This window comes from Nylanderia fulva, unplaced genomic scaffold (genome assembly GCF_048542155.1).
Source record: "Nylanderia fulva isolate GAGA-0341 unplaced genomic scaffold, ASM4854215v1 Scaffold34, whole genome shotgun sequence".
Lineage (NCBI taxonomy): Eukaryota > Metazoa > Arthropoda > Insecta > Hymenoptera > Formicidae > Nylanderia > Nylanderia fulva.
In genome coordinates, this window is record NW_028190411.1 from 705,309 (window position 1) to 722,125 (window position 16,817).

At 33.8% G+C, this 16,817-nt stretch overlaps 5 protein-coding genes across 6 annotated transcripts in view; 2 read left to right on the forward strand and 3 right to left on the reverse strand.

Moving 5' to 3' along the window:
- Positions 1-7,891, reverse strand: part of haf (leucine-rich repeat and fibronectin type-III domain-containing protein hattifattener) — a 26,264-nt gene extending 18,373 nt beyond the window's left edge. Inside the window, exons 1-4 of the mRNA XM_085485123.1 lie at positions 7,827-7,891; positions 5,406-5,825; positions 3,501-3,865; positions 3,200-3,396 (exon numbers count right to left, since the gene is read on the reverse strand). Coding sequence (XP_085341249.1) covers positions 3,200-3,203 — 4 coding nt within the window. The 5' untranslated portion in view covers positions 3,204-3,396; positions 3,501-3,865; positions 5,406-5,825; positions 7,827-7,891. The remainder of the gene's footprint in view (positions 1-3,199; positions 3,397-3,500; positions 3,866-5,405; positions 5,826-7,826) is intronic.
- Positions 1-10,762, forward strand: part of Rab3GAP1 (RAB3 GTPase activating protein subunit 1) — a 31,784-nt gene extending 21,022 nt beyond the window's left edge. Inside the window, exons 7-14 of the mRNA XM_029310995.2 lie at positions 5,256-5,313; positions 5,421-5,511; positions 5,582-5,723; positions 6,058-6,238; positions 6,314-6,413; positions 6,568-6,887; positions 6,996-7,196; positions 7,274-10,762. Coding sequence (XP_029166828.1) covers positions 5,256-5,313; positions 5,421-5,511; positions 5,582-5,723; positions 6,058-6,238; positions 6,314-6,413; positions 6,568-6,887; positions 6,996-7,196; positions 7,274-7,504 — 1,324 coding nt within the window. The 3' untranslated portion in view covers positions 7,505-10,762. The remainder of the gene's footprint in view (positions 1-5,255; positions 5,314-5,420; positions 5,512-5,581; positions 5,724-6,057; positions 6,239-6,313; positions 6,414-6,567; positions 6,888-6,995; positions 7,197-7,273) is intronic.
- Positions 7,201-11,890, reverse strand: Tango6 (transport and golgi organization 6). The gene is made up of 10 exons (XM_029310994.2): positions 11,831-11,890; positions 11,418-11,531; positions 11,228-11,330; positions 10,919-11,159; positions 10,296-10,820; positions 8,901-10,115; positions 8,630-8,831; positions 8,217-8,368; positions 7,827-8,146; positions 7,201-7,718 (listed from the first exon to the last, which is right to left on the reverse strand). The coding sequence occupies exons 1-9, from the start codon at positions 11,871-11,873 to the stop codon at positions 7,841-7,843; spliced, it is 2,901 nt and encodes a 966-aa protein (XP_029166827.2). The 5' UTR covers positions 11,874-11,890; the 3' UTR covers positions 7,201-7,718; positions 7,827-7,840.
- Positions 11,891-12,370: 480 nt separating this feature from the next.
- On the reverse strand, positions 12,371-15,084 carry Wwox (WW domain-containing oxidoreductase). Of its 2 annotated transcripts, XM_029310948.2 has the most exons (8): positions 14,966-15,084; positions 14,681-14,890; positions 14,466-14,530; positions 13,847-14,083; positions 13,576-13,771; positions 13,315-13,500; positions 12,987-13,242; positions 12,371-12,772 (listed from the first exon to the last, which is right to left on the reverse strand). In XM_029310948.2, the coding sequence occupies exons 2-8, from the start codon at positions 14,773-14,775 to the stop codon at positions 12,569-12,571; spliced, it is 1,239 nt and encodes a 412-aa protein (XP_029166781.1). In that variant the 5' UTR covers positions 14,776-14,890; positions 14,966-15,084; the 3' UTR covers positions 12,371-12,568. The 2 variants fall into 2 exon arrangements, with proteins under 2 accessions (XP_029166781.1, XP_085341251.1); XM_085485125.1 differs by having other exon boundaries at positions 14,681-15,084.
- Positions 14,694-16,583, forward strand: mRpL15 (mitochondrial ribosomal protein L15). Its single transcript, XM_029310951.2, has 6 exons — positions 14,694-14,799; positions 15,044-15,193; positions 15,413-15,564; positions 15,718-15,883; positions 15,964-16,123; positions 16,219-16,583. Exons 2-6 carry the CDS (start codon positions 15,089-15,091, stop codon positions 16,518-16,520), a joined length of 885 nt encoding a protein of 294 aa, XP_029166784.1. The 5' UTR covers positions 14,694-14,799; positions 15,044-15,088; the 3' UTR covers positions 16,521-16,583.
- The last annotated feature ends 234 nt before the right edge of the window (positions 16,584-16,817 follow it).

Here is a 16,817-nt window from a genome sequence, read left to right on the forward strand (position 1 = left end):
GATAAAAGTTACTTATTTCGTGGTGTGAATAATTCAATTAATTTGCGCTTCGGGCGAGTCTCGCGATCATCGCCGGCGGAATCAACGGCGAGGACTGTAGGAAGTGCAAGTAATGGAAGGGGGATGATGCAGGAATCGAGGCAGGAGAGCATCATGGTCCGATGATCACGACTCGCGGACAAACGGACCACCGTACCGCCGATTCGCGAGTAAATCTCGGCAATTTCTCCGTAATGGTTGCCAGACTGGACGCTATTAGCATACGCCCTGATTTTTCTCGTCAGACCAACCATGACGGTTAACGCTTTTTGCTTGAGCTCGCACGCGATCCCAAAAGTCATTCGGAAGTTAGCTATCGCGAAAATTCAAGCGTATACGATTCGATGGAATTTTGTAAAACGAAAGTGTTCGAGGAGCTCTTCAATAACACTTATCTTCTCCTATATAATTTCTTCATAAATTACTTACATTAAAAAATATACGTGTACTTGAGTATTTCACGGAAGAGTACGCGCGAATGCGTGCTGAAACAGATCTTTCGATGTTTCGAATTTCCTTGAATATATTGTATGCACTTTGTGATTCCGTTCTTCCCGGACTCTCTATATAAATCATTTTTTTTCAGAATTTATATTTAATAATTAATTAAATATGAAAAGAGAGATCTTAACTTTCAAATAATTAAGCATCGAAATTATTTTAAATTTAATCGAACGTCCTCTACTTAAAAATAATTAACTGCATGATTATTTTCAACTTTATCAAACGTTCTACTTGAAAATAATTAATGCCCACTATTGATTTAAAATGCTCCCATTTGTTAAATATCCGAGACTTGGTATCAGAAATTGCGATGACAGCGTAATAATGCCAATTGTGCCAATCTTTTAAGGCATTTTTAATCTTAATCACGAGCAATATTATCAGAGTTATCAGAGAGAATGTACATTTTCACAGTGTATAAATTCGTTCGCAACGTGTTATTATATAAAAAATATTTTCCGATCCACTTATGCAATGTTTACGTAATATTGTTATGTTACTCGCGTGAAACGATTTAGCAATATTGGACAGAGTATACCTATACAATCCATGAGAAATGCTACTCGATTTTTTAAACTCTTGTTGCCTTTACTCACTTCCTATCTTTGCGCTTCTTTCCAGCTCCTTTTATCGTGCACATAGATTTTTATTTTTCATTTTTTGATCTCGCATGCAAAGACGCGATATCATTCCTGATCACTGATCACTTAGTCGATCGAATGAAAATGCATGGAATTCTCTTCGAAGCTCGAATCGCTTCATCCATTTATGCAAATTATATAGGATAGTATCGTGACAAACCTGTATCATTCGTTTTTTAATATTAAAGAATTCCGTGCGTTTTCTCTGTAGCTCCATATAAATGATATTGTTGACTTTTTAATCTATCGCAATACCACATAATTGATTTTTTAAGTTAACGCAGATCATAATTAATGATCTGCAGTCTGTTTAGAATTTACAACTCCATCGATCCGTTTTTGCAACATCTTTATATTTTAAATATGACCGTATTAATTTTTAATCGATCACAGATATTGAAAAAAACTGAAAGAAGCAATAACAAAGTAAATTCCAAATATATCTAAAGTTCACTAATTTATGCTAGTATCTCAAATGAATCTTACAAATTATGACATTGTCTTTTTCGTTCATTAAATTCTATAATTTTTAAATTAGCCAAGAAACTTTGTACATCAAATTACTTCAATTATAAAAAATTTAATGTTAGTATTAGTATTTTATAAGACATCATATATATTATTTTAAATATTGTATTGCTTCTTTCTGGTCAAAAGATTTCTGTTTGATATTTCTTTAGTAATTCTACCGAATCTTCGACTTTGCATTTTGTATAAGTTATAAACGCGTACGTGTAAATTTTTCGAGCGTAGCGCAAATTATTTGATATTCCCTGTCTGAGTATAGGAGGTACATCGTGTATCTTTAGTGCGGTTCAAGGTCGGACGGTGTACGTTGAAGACGATAGCCGTAAGATACGCGCGTAGGTGCATTAACCCTTCGAAGAGCTCGCCGCCACGCGACGTGGCTATAGCTCCACAAAGAGTATAATGCTGGCGTTTGTGAAACAAGGCGGATAAACGAATATTTTCTATGGCCGAGAGGCAAACGAAAGTATATATCCAATGCTATCAATTTTTGACATATTATCATACATGAGAAAAACAAGTTAATCTTCAAAAAATATAATTATTTGAAAAATTATGCAGTTATGCAGTAAAAAAATCTATGTCAGAACAAAAAAGTTTTTATAATTTGAATAAATAAATTTTATTTTATAGAAAAGAATTGTTTAAGCTAATAAAAAATCATTTTTATTTTTACACGTAAGTTTTTCTCGAGTTGACTTTATATATGTATACATGCTTATATTTAATTTAATTTATAACGAGTGAACATAATTTTAGGATCATTGCAAGATTTCTTCTGATAAAAACAGTTTTTGAATTTCATTGTATACTTCTTCGATACTTGATTTGGCCCGGTGCCTCGAGGTATGACGAGAGGTACTTAATTCTCTTGGGCAAATTAATACCGTTAGATGACTATTAAGAAAATTCGAGATATAAATTATCATGATGGATTTTTGTAATTCTTTCGCTACGCAAGATTCGATTCTCATCTTAATTAAAAATAATTTGTAAAAATAAAATCTTTTTGTTTAAACATTTTTTTCTTGTAGATCTTTTTACTGTATTACTGAATCATTTTCAAATAATTATATTTTTCGAAGAATAACTTGCTTTTCTCATCTATAATAAATAAAAATTGATGTGAATTGTAAAATTGTTAAAAATAAAATCTAACAAAAAATCACTATCGCGTGCGGTACAATATACTTCAATTATCTTAATAATCTTTTAAAATTATATTAATATTATAAAAAATCATGTTTTTACACTGTAAATATAGTACAATCCTTCCTTCAGAATGTAAACAATTTTCTAAATCTGAACTACTATATGCCGTAGTGATATCAACCGATTATAAAAAAATGTTGAATTTCATGAAGAAAATTATAAGCAACTTTTTATATTTCCACAAAGTTGCGAATTCAGATGCAGACACATCGTAAAATCGTACGAGAAACGCTCTGTACGGTAAACATTTTTATTTAAAAAAAAACACTACTCACTCATAGCTGCTTATGTCGTCTTCTACGAGCTAGCAGTCTGGTCCATGGTGAGCCGACGAGGAAGGCCGCACCTCGTTGGAAATACACCTGAGCGTTTGCGGGCGTTCCCTTCGACCCTTCGGAGAAGCAGGATCGTAGGCGTAGTAACCGGAATCCAAAGAATGCTGTTGGAATCGCGACTACGAACTAATCATATCCTGCTTGGGAAAAAAAATTAAAAAAAAAATAAATAAAAAATATAGAAAAAAAAAAACAAAGAAAAAATTGGAAATCGAATTTATGCACTTCGTGGCGAACTTACAACGCGAATCGCGAGCGCGGATATGGAAGACCGTGTGCTCGACTTGTCTCTTCACCGTTAGCTCGGCCGCATCGCGGTCTTGAAGTCGACTGTAAGAACCGAGCACAGCCGCGTCCGTCCATGGTAGAAATCCTGTCCAGAGCTGTAGCAGCGTGGTGTGGTAGGGCAGCAGCCTTCGGCGGTGGGCCTTCTCGTAGGCAAGATACAAGCTTCGCCCTTGAAGACGAAGTCTGCCAGCGACGTAAAAACCTTGTTAAAGGGAAGTTGACAATCCTGTCGTGATCATGTCCAGTACTAAATATCAGCCTCTGATCCGATAATGTTTACATTCTTTTGCACATCCTGTTTATGGTTGAAGAACATATCTGGAAATAATATAATAATATATTACAATTTTATAGTCACTGATATTTTAATGCATAGTTTAAATGTAAGTTTATGTAAACAAATAAGATAATGCAAAGTTCTCGGGATTTTTTGCGTTGATTTCTTAAACTTAAAAATCCGAATAATTTTTTTATTTTGACAAACAAATCTTAAATCGATCAAATTTAGTCATTAAATGTATCTCTTTATCTCTATAGTTGCATACCATTCTTTTAGATTATAAAATCTTTCAAAGGTTGGGGACAAGTTTATTCCTCACTTGTTGCTTCCTCCGACTTTCAATCGTGTCCCTGAACTATACGCGACAAGATTTTGTAAATGTATTGCATGTCCGATGCAATTCTGTCTTTAGTTTTTCATGCGCTGCTATTACAGCCTGATTTTCTATATTGAAAAATTTGGTAAATTAATATAATCAACCCGTCAAAAAAGAGAAAAAGAATTTTTTAAGAGAAACATTTTTTTTGTATCGCAGCTATATTTTGCAAAAAATTACATAGATCGGAATTAATTAAAAAAGAATTTAGAATTGTTCTGCAAAATTAAGTATATATTCTTTTCGAAATAAAAGTTTGAAAAATGAATAAATATGCTTCTATTTTTATTTTTATTATCATTATTTAACGATATAATTACATACTAAATGTGTAAAAACATCAATTATTTAAAGAAAATAAATTGTTTTATATAGTAGAATTAAAAATAGAGAGATTTAATTGCTGTCACATTATATATCTATATCTTATAGTAATGTATCTTATAGCTAATAAAATGATATTAATTAATATCATTTCATTAGCTGTAAGATACAGAAATATCTCAAATAACTTTAATGATTTTAATAACATAGTGTGCGATTTGATACGTGTAATTAGCACAGCTAGATATTTATCATCGACGATAGAAGATGCAATGTAATTCGTTGCGACTGCAGAAATACGGAATATGCAGATTACCGCTACGCGCGTACGCGTTAAAATGCTGATTTTGTACACGAGAAAGAGAGAGGCAAGTTATTACTAAATTGATAACTGGTGTCGGACAAACCTGTCCGTTTACCTTCGTCCAACATTTCTTCGTTATATACGGGCACGAATCTGTGGTCTTTTAGTCCATGCATTTATAAATACCGATCGACATATTTATCTTTATAAGATATATATATTTATCTATAAGATATGTTATACATAAAACAAATTTATGTTAAGATACAGTCGAGTTTCTAATTACATTTAATGAAGTTAAGAAAACTTATCTTACGGAAAAATACAGACGTGGAAATGAGATTTAAAATGCGTTAGATCTCCACAGATTGGTGCTCTCAAGTCAATTTACTTGTTTCATGATATGCAACTACTCTTGTTTCAGAGTCGGGCCTGGCTTTCCAGATTCCGTTCGCACGTGCTTGTTACATCAAAAGTTGCAGGTACGTGAATTGCCAAATATTTTATGTAACGCTTACATAACTTATGTATCTTCTTTGAGAAAGAAAAAAAATGCCATTGGCTTCATTCTTACCTTTTGCACGTGTAGATGATGAACTGCTGCATAGCACGGAAGAAAGCAAGGGAGGAGAATGCGCATAGATCTCTGAGCATGGAGATTGACGATGTAGAGGAGACAGGTAACACTCGCAATATGTTTAATTGCGCTTTTGCTTGAAACTCGAAAGCTCTTTGCTTCGATTTTCGTAGAATCCGAGGAAGAGGAATTCTTTGAATGTTCGAGCGAAGAGCTGGCAAACGAAGAGATTTCGTCAACGAGGATGCAATTGAAGGCGAAGCACTTGCTGTGGAACAAGCCCACGGGAAGATTGGCTAAACATCCTTCACTCAGGTAGGTTTATGTTAATGAGTGACAGCCGTGAATTGAGATTCGCGTGAAACTTATAGAATGAAATTTTTCTTCTTGATTCTTGAAGTATTTTAATTTGATTAACTGAAAAAAAAAAAAATAAATAAATAAATTAGTATCATATTTTAAACTATATATTCTGTTATTCTTTTAAACAATTAGTATGCTAACTGCTAATAAACAATTGTCAGCGTTATATGAACAATTTAATTATCTTTTATAATCACGTATATAATATTCGTGGTACTGTTCGCGGAGTAGTTTGAAAAGATACATATATAGTTTTGTGATCAATGAGATGGAAATTGATGTGTAGGTTGATTCAAACTGGAGACCCTCTTTATCTACCAGTCACGCAGGATCCCGTACCGAAGACGGAAGATCAACTGGAGGAGGATGCACAGGTGATGATGCAACTCGGTACTGACAAGTATGCTTCTGAAATGCGAGCTCGAATGATGAGCGCATCCTTGCTGTCTGACATGGAATCCTTCAAGGTTCGTATTGATCTTAAAATCTGGCAATCTAATTTTTTACGAAACATATATTTACTTTTATCATATATAATTCAGGCGGCAAATCCTGGCGCAGTATTGGAGGACTTTATTCGATGGTATTCCCCGAGGGATTGGATTGACGAAGAGGGCGTCGACGAATGGGGACAAGGGAAAGGTCAGTATTATTTTCGTGATACATAAAAAATTTCAGGAAATTAATTAAAATATATTTTTTTAATTAAAAATATATAGGAATATAAAGATATGTCCTGAAATTTTTATTAATGACGTTCATCGCAACATTCTTTATATCGAATGTCGAAATGCAGGCCACTTGTCGGCGCGTATGATGATCCCCGATAATCCGTGGTCGACGACCTGGGCATCGGCGCAGCCAGTTCCCGCGCACCGGCAAAAGCGATTGTTCGACGACACGCGAGAAGCAGAGAAGGCTCTGCATTATCTGTGCTCGAAGCGAATATGCCAGGTTGCGCAGCTTTTGCTACCGTGTCTGACGCACGCCGCGCTCCACACTCTGAGCTCGCAAAAGCAAGAAGCTCTTCCGAGTTTGCCTGATGTAGCGCAGAGCATACTTAATAAGCTCCAATTTGCGACGAAACCAATTCATCAGAAACTACAATTGTACGAGGTATATACCTCAATCAGAATCTCCGATCTACCATAATTAGGATTATTATTTTAATTACTGAATATTATATAAATATTTATATAACATGTTACTTTAATTCTTCCTCAGGAAATCACGCGCGACGTCGAGAGTGTGGAGGCGCTAGTCGCACAGGTGAATTCGCTGCAGCACAAATTAGGCGGGAAAGACTCTAAAGAATTTACATCCTTCTTAATTCAACTGATGCGAGGAAAGGAAGTGAGCGTACCCGGTGGTTCCAGGGGAGACATCGGAGCCCGAATAACGACAATGTTCCGCGACGCTCAGAAGGTAATAATTTTTACAGATTCATTGTCAATTCAATTATCATACATTTCAATGTAAAATAAACTTCGGCTTTGTTTCAGGCCGCTCACATGATGACATCCCTCAGCAATACCAACGACGCAACGAATGCCGCAAGAGACGGCCGGCATAAAACGTTTCCCGAGCCGTCGTGCAAGGAGTTTATTTTACGGGCGATAATGCCACGGCCTTCGCCAGCCTCCACGCCGCAACCGCAGCGACTTTACGCCTGTCTTAAACGAGATCACATTCGTTTGGCCGGATTCTTCTCCGAAGATTCGACATTTCTGTAATGTCGGCAAGAATTCGCCGTTGTGGTATTTATTCAATTGTTCGCAATGTCATGTCTGGGGCGACTAGAAGTGATAACGAATCATGCATCACTTTATTTCTTCAATATATCAGATGGCTTTCGATTTCATTTCCGTCGAAGAAACAAGCACAAGAAATTGTGTGCATATGACGTGCGATATTTTGTTAGTCATACGGATTGTTATTAGTTCGTTCCTACGCATATTGTGAATAGATATTTTTTATGAAAAATATTTATCTAGATTTAGGAATTAAATATGAAATTATAATTTTCTCACTGAAGGTTGTATATACAAAACATACCGTATTTAGTTATGTTATGGAATGGACGGTGGATCCAACAAAAATATCCTCTTCTCTAGTTTAGGCGGTGCGGACAGAAAGTCCCGCACAATGTGATCGATCTCCTCCAGTGCTAACTGAGCGTGAAGCCGTAATACGGGATCGTCGTCATTGTCACGCAAATGCTTCAATCCGCGATACAAGTCAAGTAGATCGCTACCGAGACTGTTCAACGTGTCCCTGCCGAGGCCGCGAAATAGAAGCGTAGCTACCAGCACAGCGGCACGTCGACATTCGGGCGTTTTGTCCGATTTTATTATGCACGCGATGCAATAAAGAATCTAAAGGCGTTAAAATCAAGTTTGCAGAAAGTCCGATACTCTGTTTTCGGAACTTTTCATATATACATACCTCGACAAGAAGATTTCCTAATCGAAAGTTCAACACCTTGCAAAGTTCTCCCAAGCAAGAGAGACTGGAGGCTCGTACTAAGGGATCTGTGTCACGCGTTGCACACAAAAAGCCATTTACTAGTGCATTCTTATGAACTACGCTCATTTCACCTGTAAAATATCACGTTTTAATTGTCTAATTTTTGCTCGAAACTTATGGCAGAAATTGTTAATTGCACTCTATTTTATCGTGTCCTGCATTTCCGTTTAAATAACGAATATATATATTAAATAATTTGTTAACGTGATATATTTTATAATTTTGTCGCAATATTTAATAATTTTGCAGAAGAAAAAAGAAGTTAATATTTTAGATGAAAAAGAATTTGTATGATTTTTTAAATTATAGGAGAATAAAAAAAAGATTTATACCCAAAGCTCTCGTTGTCTTGACCAATATCTCCCCGAGTTTTATCCTAGTTTCAAAAGTTATTTCCGCGTCTGCACGATTGGGCATATCAATGTACTCCGGCATCAATATTTCTATGACTTCTTTCGGGAATGCAGTTGCTAATGTGCACAACCCGTTGATAGACGCCAAATATACGAATGAGTCTTCGTGCTTCAAATTTTCCTGCAATCAAACATTCAAGTAAAATAAATTGCGAAAGACACGGTTTAGCGAGCTTAACTTAAAAATTACCTGGAATAAACGCAAAACGACTCCTTTTCGCGCGATGGCACAAGGATCTTTATTCTCGATCAGTTTCGTGAGCGTTATGAGACCATGTGCACGAACAGGAAGTAACGGATCCGCGAGATCTCTGATGGCCTCGTCAAATTTGTTCGACGTCGTTGGATTTATCGACATGTCTTGATAGCATTTCCTCTCTTTGATTCTGGCTTGGGATTTTTCATTCGGATTATACGTCATGATGCAGGTCACCACTTCGTCGATCAATGATTTAAGTTGCATCGGCATATTCGAATTCTTGCGCTGGTCTTTTAAAAATGTAGCGAAATCTTTGAAGAGATCAATGTCAAGTACAGATTTTTTCTCAATCAGAAATTTAATCAGCATTAAGCTGATGTATAATATTTCGCATTCGCTCTCTTCTGTTTCGTCTTGATTGGTCTTTGTATATGCTTCGAACAATGATTTTATAAATGATAGCAGTGGCGTGGGATTTTTTACTTGTGCGTCTTGGATGGTACTAGTGCTAGCTAATTGTGACAGAAGTTTGTGAGCTGCGAATTGCATCGTGATATGTTCAATTTTGTCGTCTTCTGTCTCCAGCACGTTTTGTCGTTCAATTTTGTAGCTCGACTTATTTATATTCGACAGAAACTTCAACATGTAACAAAATAAGCTGGGGGATAAATTCTTTTCGATGGATACTAATTCGAAAATAGCATCAGCTAATTCTTCATATTTCAAATTTTTATTCAGGCCAGTAATTTTGAGACCACTGGTTGGTCCGAACTGTACCGTCACGTAATCTCCGAATTCTGCTGACGTATCGTGTCCAAGAAAAGCTGAATAAAGATTTTCCCGCGTAGTCTCTTTTTCAAGAATTTTCAACAAAAGTCGTCGTAGATTCGTTTTTAATATGCAAACACTCTCACGAGCTGTATTGTGCAGGCAGAATAAAGGTGTAGCAACGTGCAAAATAACTGTACAAGGTAGATGCTTAAACTTGGCATCTTCTGTTAAAAAACATTTTGCTAATCTTTCTATACACTGTTCTATTTCCTTCTCGGATTTTACAGTGTACGGTTCTTTTGTTAATAAAGGCGCACAAATAACTTCTATAATATACTTTTGACAAGCGTTCGAATTGTAATCGTATAGAGCCTTAATACAGCAGTTTGCTATCATTGAACTATTTATATTTCCTGAAGAGAGCAGATCTAAAATCTAGAAAAAAAATTAAAAATAATATTAGAATATGACATTCTATTATACATATTACATGAATTTGTTATATAGATACATGTATTACTAAGAAATATATTTTATATACTTTATTTGTTAAAAAAAAAATATATATATATATATATATATATATATAAATTGTCGACATAATTATATACATACCTGTGGACATATAGTTTTATAATATTCTTCCACATTCTTTCCATGCGATACTGCTATCAATTTAGAAACTGTTTCCAATTTTCTCCAATCTGTACCCAGATCCAAATCATCCTCACAAATCGCGGCGATTAATGATAACACTCCATTTGGTTGTATAAGTATTTTAATTAAATAATTCTGAGTTTCTTTACGTAGCCACTTTGGTGCATTTTGCATTCCAAGAATTACCATTAATTCTCGAAAACATAGGTATTGTGGACAATTGTTTAATGATGAAATTAATTTAGTATGAAATTCTTTCTGGCAATTTTGCAGCCTTTGGTATTCTTCTACTGTCATATGAAATTCGTGCTTATTTACATTTGAGGATTGTTCAACTTTGCTCGGTTTAGCCAATGGAGCATGAGACAATTGTAACAAGGCAGCCATTAGTGGACCAATTTGGGAAAATACAGCTGGTCGTAAATTGAGATTATCAAAAAGATCTAGGAGTGAATTTGTTGAAAAACATAATCGTTTGTATTTCTGAAATATAAAATTTGTATAAAAAAAAATGTAAGTTATCAAATTATATAATACAAATCTTATATCTTATTTCACAAAAATTGGTAAAACAATGTTACCTCCAGGCAACCCAATTCCTCTTCCTCTTGAAATATTGTTAAAGCTTTGGGACATAATTTAGCCATGCCTACACCAACCCCAGATAATAGAAAAGGTATAATTCCGATCGCTACTATTAATTCCACTGCAATTTTTATAGAACGAAATTGCTTTACACTTATAGGCGAATCGGTACCTATTCTTGCATTTTCTTCTTTAATGTTGCGTAACGTATAAATTATTGTTTGCAAATACTGATTTCTATAAATAAAAACATACTTAAAATATATCTAGCCTTGCAAGAGTTTACACAGTATATAAAATTTTACCTGATGCTGACATCTTTGATCAATTGCTTTATGTCTTCTGGGAGAATTGGTATTACTTTATTCAATATTTGTGCCAATTTGCCATCAAAATTCTTAGCACAATCTGCAAATATAGATTAAATTAAAAAATATAGTATATAGTAATGTTTAATTTATTATTTAGAATATATATATATCTTTGAAAATTTACCATCATTACTGGATATTAATGTGGATAACACTTCGTAATAATCCATATTTTCTGACATTTGTTCGTGTTTACTTTCGAAATTTAGGTTAGATTCGTGGTTAGATATGAAAGCATCTGAAAAAGAATAATTCGCGATATTTTTTACTTCAATTCAACACTAATTATATGCGCGTGCAAAATATATGTATTGTATATAAATTGATAAAAAATAATTTCTCACTCTCTCTCTCTCTCTCTCCTTTCCCCCCCTCTTTCTCGTGATCTTTATTCTTATTTTCTTTTCTACACGTTAAATGTTACCGCGTAAATTTCGATCAAAGTATTCCAGTTTTGTGCTTTATAATTGCGTTTCACATGCTTCAATGCGTTTAATGCCACCGCACATACTACTTTAATTAAAGAATTTTTCGTACAATACCTATTTTCCGCGGCGAAGGAGCGAGAGCGCGTCTTCATACGTGCGACTTTGAATCAACTTTGACCTCTAGGCGGCGCTGATACGCAGCACGTCACGTGTTATGTGACGGGCGTGGAGTGGGGCGGGTCACGTGACAAGTGTGAAATGGGGGGGGGAACAGCTGCGCATGTCGGCGCGGGAAAGTGAGAGAGAAGAGGTACCTTTCTTTTTCTCTTTCTCTAAAGATGTTTTTAAAAAATTGTTTTTATATTAAAAATATGTGTCACACCATAGTGACTGTGACATATTTATGTTTAGCGGTATTTAATCATTTCCGAAAATGATTACTTGAATCATATGAGTATCATAATGACATGTGTGTAATTTATATGCGAATACATTCATATTTGTATTAAAATTAATTTTATATAAAATTAAATAAAATTATTTTGATTTTATCTTTGTATCTATATGTGTATCATTAAAAAAATGAATGGAAATTGAAGGGAAAATCAAAAGTAGATGATTTACATTTTTTGATCCCTTATGTTCAACATTAAAGTAATTTGATTAGATTTATTTATGCGCACTTGTATTTGTATATTATTATTTTATATATAATTTTATAAATTTTATATAATTTTTATATTCATATAAATTATTATAATATATATAGTATGATTAAAAACATTCTTTTTCATTTTACCTGCTATCAGCTGATATACTGTAAATGCTCTTATTAATAAGATAAATCTTATTCATCATTATAATTATCCCCATTTTTTTTTAAGATATCTGTTATCATATCTTGACTGAAAGTCCACAATCGCGCGGCTAATGCAAGATTTAATGCTGGATTCGATGGTTGGCAACGATAACAATTGTTGAAATAGCCACCTGTTACACCCTCTAACTCAGGTGCTGTAGCACAGAATACTACTGTGCTTGCTGCTTGTTGCTGTAATGCATTATGTATTATTAATTATCTTACTTTTTTTTACAAATTGTAACAAATAAAATCCAAATATAATGATGAAACAGTAAAATGTCAAAACAGAAGTGTAAATATTTGAAAGAATATAATTTTGTTGTGCTCTTTTAAAACGCGCTCTTTGCATTTCATAGTATTTCTTGTTACTTTGCATAAATTTGTTAGAAAATTGATTTCATACCAATGATTTTGTGAATGGTCGTACTAAGGCGAACAACAATCGGTACAACCACCAATGACGTGATAAGGATGTGGACACCAGATTACCAGGATGGCAAGCAAATACGCTTACAGAGGGCCACTTTCGTGCCAGTTCTTGCGCGAACAAAAGATTACAGAGCTTCGAGTCGTTATATGCTCCCATCGTCCAGTATTTGTACGCTGCTGGTGACAAAGTTGACTGATGAATATCTTCTGGAGTACGTATTGATGAAAATCTGTATAAAGCATTATAATTGAAAATGTTGATTTTGTACTTAATTATGCAGTAGAATATATTAAGTTATTACCTGTGAGACTCACTAGAAACTATTACGATCCTAGGATTGCTAGAACTTTGTATAATATTTTCTAACAAAAGTGTCAGATAAAACTGCGACAAGTGATTGACTTGAAACGTTGTTTCGTAACCATCCTTTGTAAGCTGATAAGATAGTCCAAACACACCGGCGTTTAATATAAGAATATGAAGAGATCTGAGGAATTGGAAAATTTTATTATAAAGTAAAATAATTGATGATTATATTTTAACATATGTGTAATGAAATTACTGAAATTTCTGCTTAAATTGCTCAACAGCCTCTCGCACGCTACGCAATGACGATAAGTCCATTTGCAAAGCCATACAATTTGCAGTCTCCTTCTCTTCCTGAATGCGTTTTATAGCTTCATTAGCCTTTTCTATATCTCTACAGGCTAATATCACATCACAACCATGCAAAGCTAATGATTTGGCTGTTTCATATCCTGTGTGCATTTCTCTAATTAGAAAAATTATCAGGACAATTATCAGAAAATTATGTACTAGCAACTTTTACTTACCAATGCCTGTATTGGCTCCTGTAACAAGAGCAATTTTATTACGTAAATCTCGACCGTGCAACACTGCCATAGCAGTGCTACTTCCATCAAATCGCTGTCGCACTGGCTGAGACATCTCTCTATATTCAGTGGCAAAGGCTAGACGTGGATCTGTGTAAGTTGTTGTACGATTTGTATGGTCAACAAACAGTACTTTACCATCATCTGCTATACATCTCTCCCATCCAGGTGGTAATTCTAAAAAAATAAATTTTTAAATTCATAAATTTGAGTCTCTATTTTAATGACTGCATATTCATTAGTAATTTATTTTGGTAATTTTTTTGTACTTCTAAAATAGGACTATATGTAATTTAATATGGGATATTTTACTTTTAATTTAATATCAATCAATTGAATGCCAATTATACCTAATATAATAATATAATTATTAAGATCATAAACATGATTTATCACAAGATAATTTTTTTTATCTGTAAAGCTTAAAAAATTTACAGCTGCTATCATACTGCCCAAAGATGTTATGTAAAATTAAATAAATATTATTCAGAATTATATGCAAAATCATCATAAAGCATATGTTGAAATGATGACGTTTTAGGTTTGTCAAAATACACACCTCCGTCAACAATCTTCTTACGACCTGTTCTAGGATGCGTCCACTGCGTGCCTTTCGTGTAATGACTGCAACACAATATTACAATCTTTGAGCGAGAATTTCTGCATACTCATCAGCTATTTATATGTCTTTCTTGCATTGTCATATGCGAATTGATCTTTGATCTCTTTCGTGCGAAAATATTAAATTCTTATCGAAAAAAATGATTTATTTACTTTACGTAATAAACATTCCCATCCAACGTTGTCCTCTCTTCCCAACCTGGTGGTAGTTCGTCCTCGCTGTCAGAATCATTCAAAAGTCCTACCATCTCCTCATGAAATTCTAATTAAAGGTTCTTTTTTCGTCTTTTTTTTTTAATTATATTTTTTTATTTCTTCCATCAGAAGCTTAGGTTATATATATTCATATCCATGTAATCAATCCTTTAAATGTCATTCAGGATATAAACGTCACATTTTTTATATGCGTTCCACAGATTGAAGGAATCATTCATTTACCTTTTTGCTTATTTTCATTCACATCTATGTTAAATACTCCATTCAATTAATTAGCGCCATTGATGTCACATGTTGTAGGTTTAGGTTAAGAAACCTGCAGATCAAAGAATTATTTATGTTGACATGGCTGGGAAGAAAGGAACAGAATTAGCGTTGTCTATGTTGAGAGTGTTACCTAGAGTGACATTAGCAAATATCCGAGATAATCCTGGTGCGAAGAAAAAAAGCGTAAGAGATATTACACAGAATAATGAGAAAATACAAAAATATAAATTTATATGCCATCTCTCTTACAAAAGTTTAAATAAACGCAAGTGTATAATTAAATTTTATTGTCATTGCAATGTTATATCGGTTTAATTAATTCTCTACTCAAGTGCACTTTCAACCAAATTGTTATTTTAATGATAATTTATCATCATTTCACCTCTTATCATTTCTGTGCAGCAACGTGGTAGAGGTCAACACGGTGGTAATAAACATGGTGCTGGAAACAAAGGTTCCGGGCAAAGACAAAATTATATGCGCTTGGGATACGAGACTGGCAATACTCCTTTCTACTTAAGATTTAGCGCAGAACCTTATTATAGAGGCCACCAGTAAGTTTTGCGAGTCTCCATTTTATGAGATATAAAATATATAGTATATATGTATATATATTTTATTTAATTATTATATTCTATTATATTTTATTTTATATATATATATATATATATTAAATATAAAAAGCAACGCTATTCTATGCATTCCAGTGTAAGACGAGAGTATCCACCGCTTAGTTTACAACAACTGCAAATGTACATCGATTTGAATCGGGTGGATATCAGTAAGCCAATAGATCTTGTATCATTATTAAACACTAAACTATATACTATTAATGTAAATTGGAAACACGCGGGCGTTCATTTAACAGACGAGGTAAAGTTTTATAACATTTGTTCTCAATTTTAGTATTAATATTGCAATACCTGAGATTAATATAAAAACTCTATTTTAAGGGTGCAGATAATTTTAAAGCTAAAGTAAACATAGAAGTGCAATGGGCTAGTGAACCTGTAATTGCAGCTATCGAGAGAAATGGTGGTGTAATTACAACTGCTTACTACGACGTGCAATCCCTTTACGCCATGCGCGACGCAGAACAATTTTTCAAAAAAGGTATAATTTTCAGAGAAAATAATTAGAATAATTGGAAAATAATTAAAAAATAATCTTACATTACATGTAATAATTGTTACATAAAATGTGTCTAGGTGAACCGATACCTCGTCGGTTTTTGCCGCCGAACGATTGTCTGGAATATTATTCCAGCGCTGCTACGAGAGGATACTTGGCAGATCCTGAAAAGATCTCTTATGAACGATTGGTGTTGGCGCAAAAATATGGCTACGAATTACCGAGAATTGAGGATGATCCTGACTACGAGATGCTGTGCGAGCGCAAAGATCCGCGACAATTGTTTTACGGTCTGGAACCAGGCTGGGTGGTCAGTCTTACTGATAAAGTAATATTGAAACCTAAAGCCGAGTATCTGACAAAATATTACGCAAAGTGAAGCACGAGACTAAAATAGTGTGAATGTATTAGATTTAATAAATGACACTCTTACAATACAAAACTGTTTTTATATATATAATTAATTACTGAATATAATATAATATTTAAGCGAATAGTCTTTAAATTTGATAGGATGAAATTTCATAGTAATCTGGTCTATTTACTTTAAAAGGTATCATTTTGATCGAACAAATCTCGATTTTAAAATTAGCCGATTAAATTAAATATATTTAAATTAATAATTATTAAATATAAAATATACTTTAGCAAATACTTTTTAAGAAGACGATTGACA

Bases quoted from the DNA above. Each gene is read 5' to 3' on its own strand.
- Tango6 (XM_029310994.2), bottom strand. From the start codon at position 11,873: ATGAAGACGCGCTCTCGCTCCTTCGCCGCGGAAAATAGGTATT. The intron at 11,331-11,417 runs GTAAATTTTCAA...CTATATTTGCAG, and splicing joins ATTAATATCCAGTAATGATG to ATTGTGCTAAGAATTTTGAT. The intron at 8,832-8,900 runs GTAATTTTTAAG...GTTTGATTGCAG, and splicing joins TCGTTTTGCGTTTATTCCAG to GAAAATTTGAAGCACGAAGA.
- Wwox (XM_029310948.2), bottom strand. From the start codon at position 14,775: ATGGTAGGACTTTTGAATGATTCTGACAGCGAGGACGAACTACCACCA. The intron at 14,531-14,680 runs GTAAATAAATCA...ATTGTGTTGCAG, and splicing joins GGGAATGTTTATTACGTAAA to TCATTACACGAAAGGCACGC. The intron at 13,243-13,314 runs GTAATAACTTAA...TGCTTTATACAG, and splicing joins GTTTCTAGTGAGTCTCACAG to ATTTTCATCAATACGTACTC.
- mRpL15 (XM_029310951.2), top strand. From the start codon at position 15,089: ATGGCTGGGAAGAAAGGAACAGAATTAGCGTTGTCTATGTTGAGAGTG. The intron at 15,884-15,963 runs GTAAAGTTTTAT...CTCTATTTTAAG, and splicing joins GCGTTCATTTAACAGACGAG to GGTGCAGATAATTTTAAAGC. The intron at 16,124-16,218 runs GTATAATTTTCA...AAATGTGTCTAG, and splicing joins AGAACAATTTTTCAAAAAAG to GTGAACCGATACCTCGTCGG.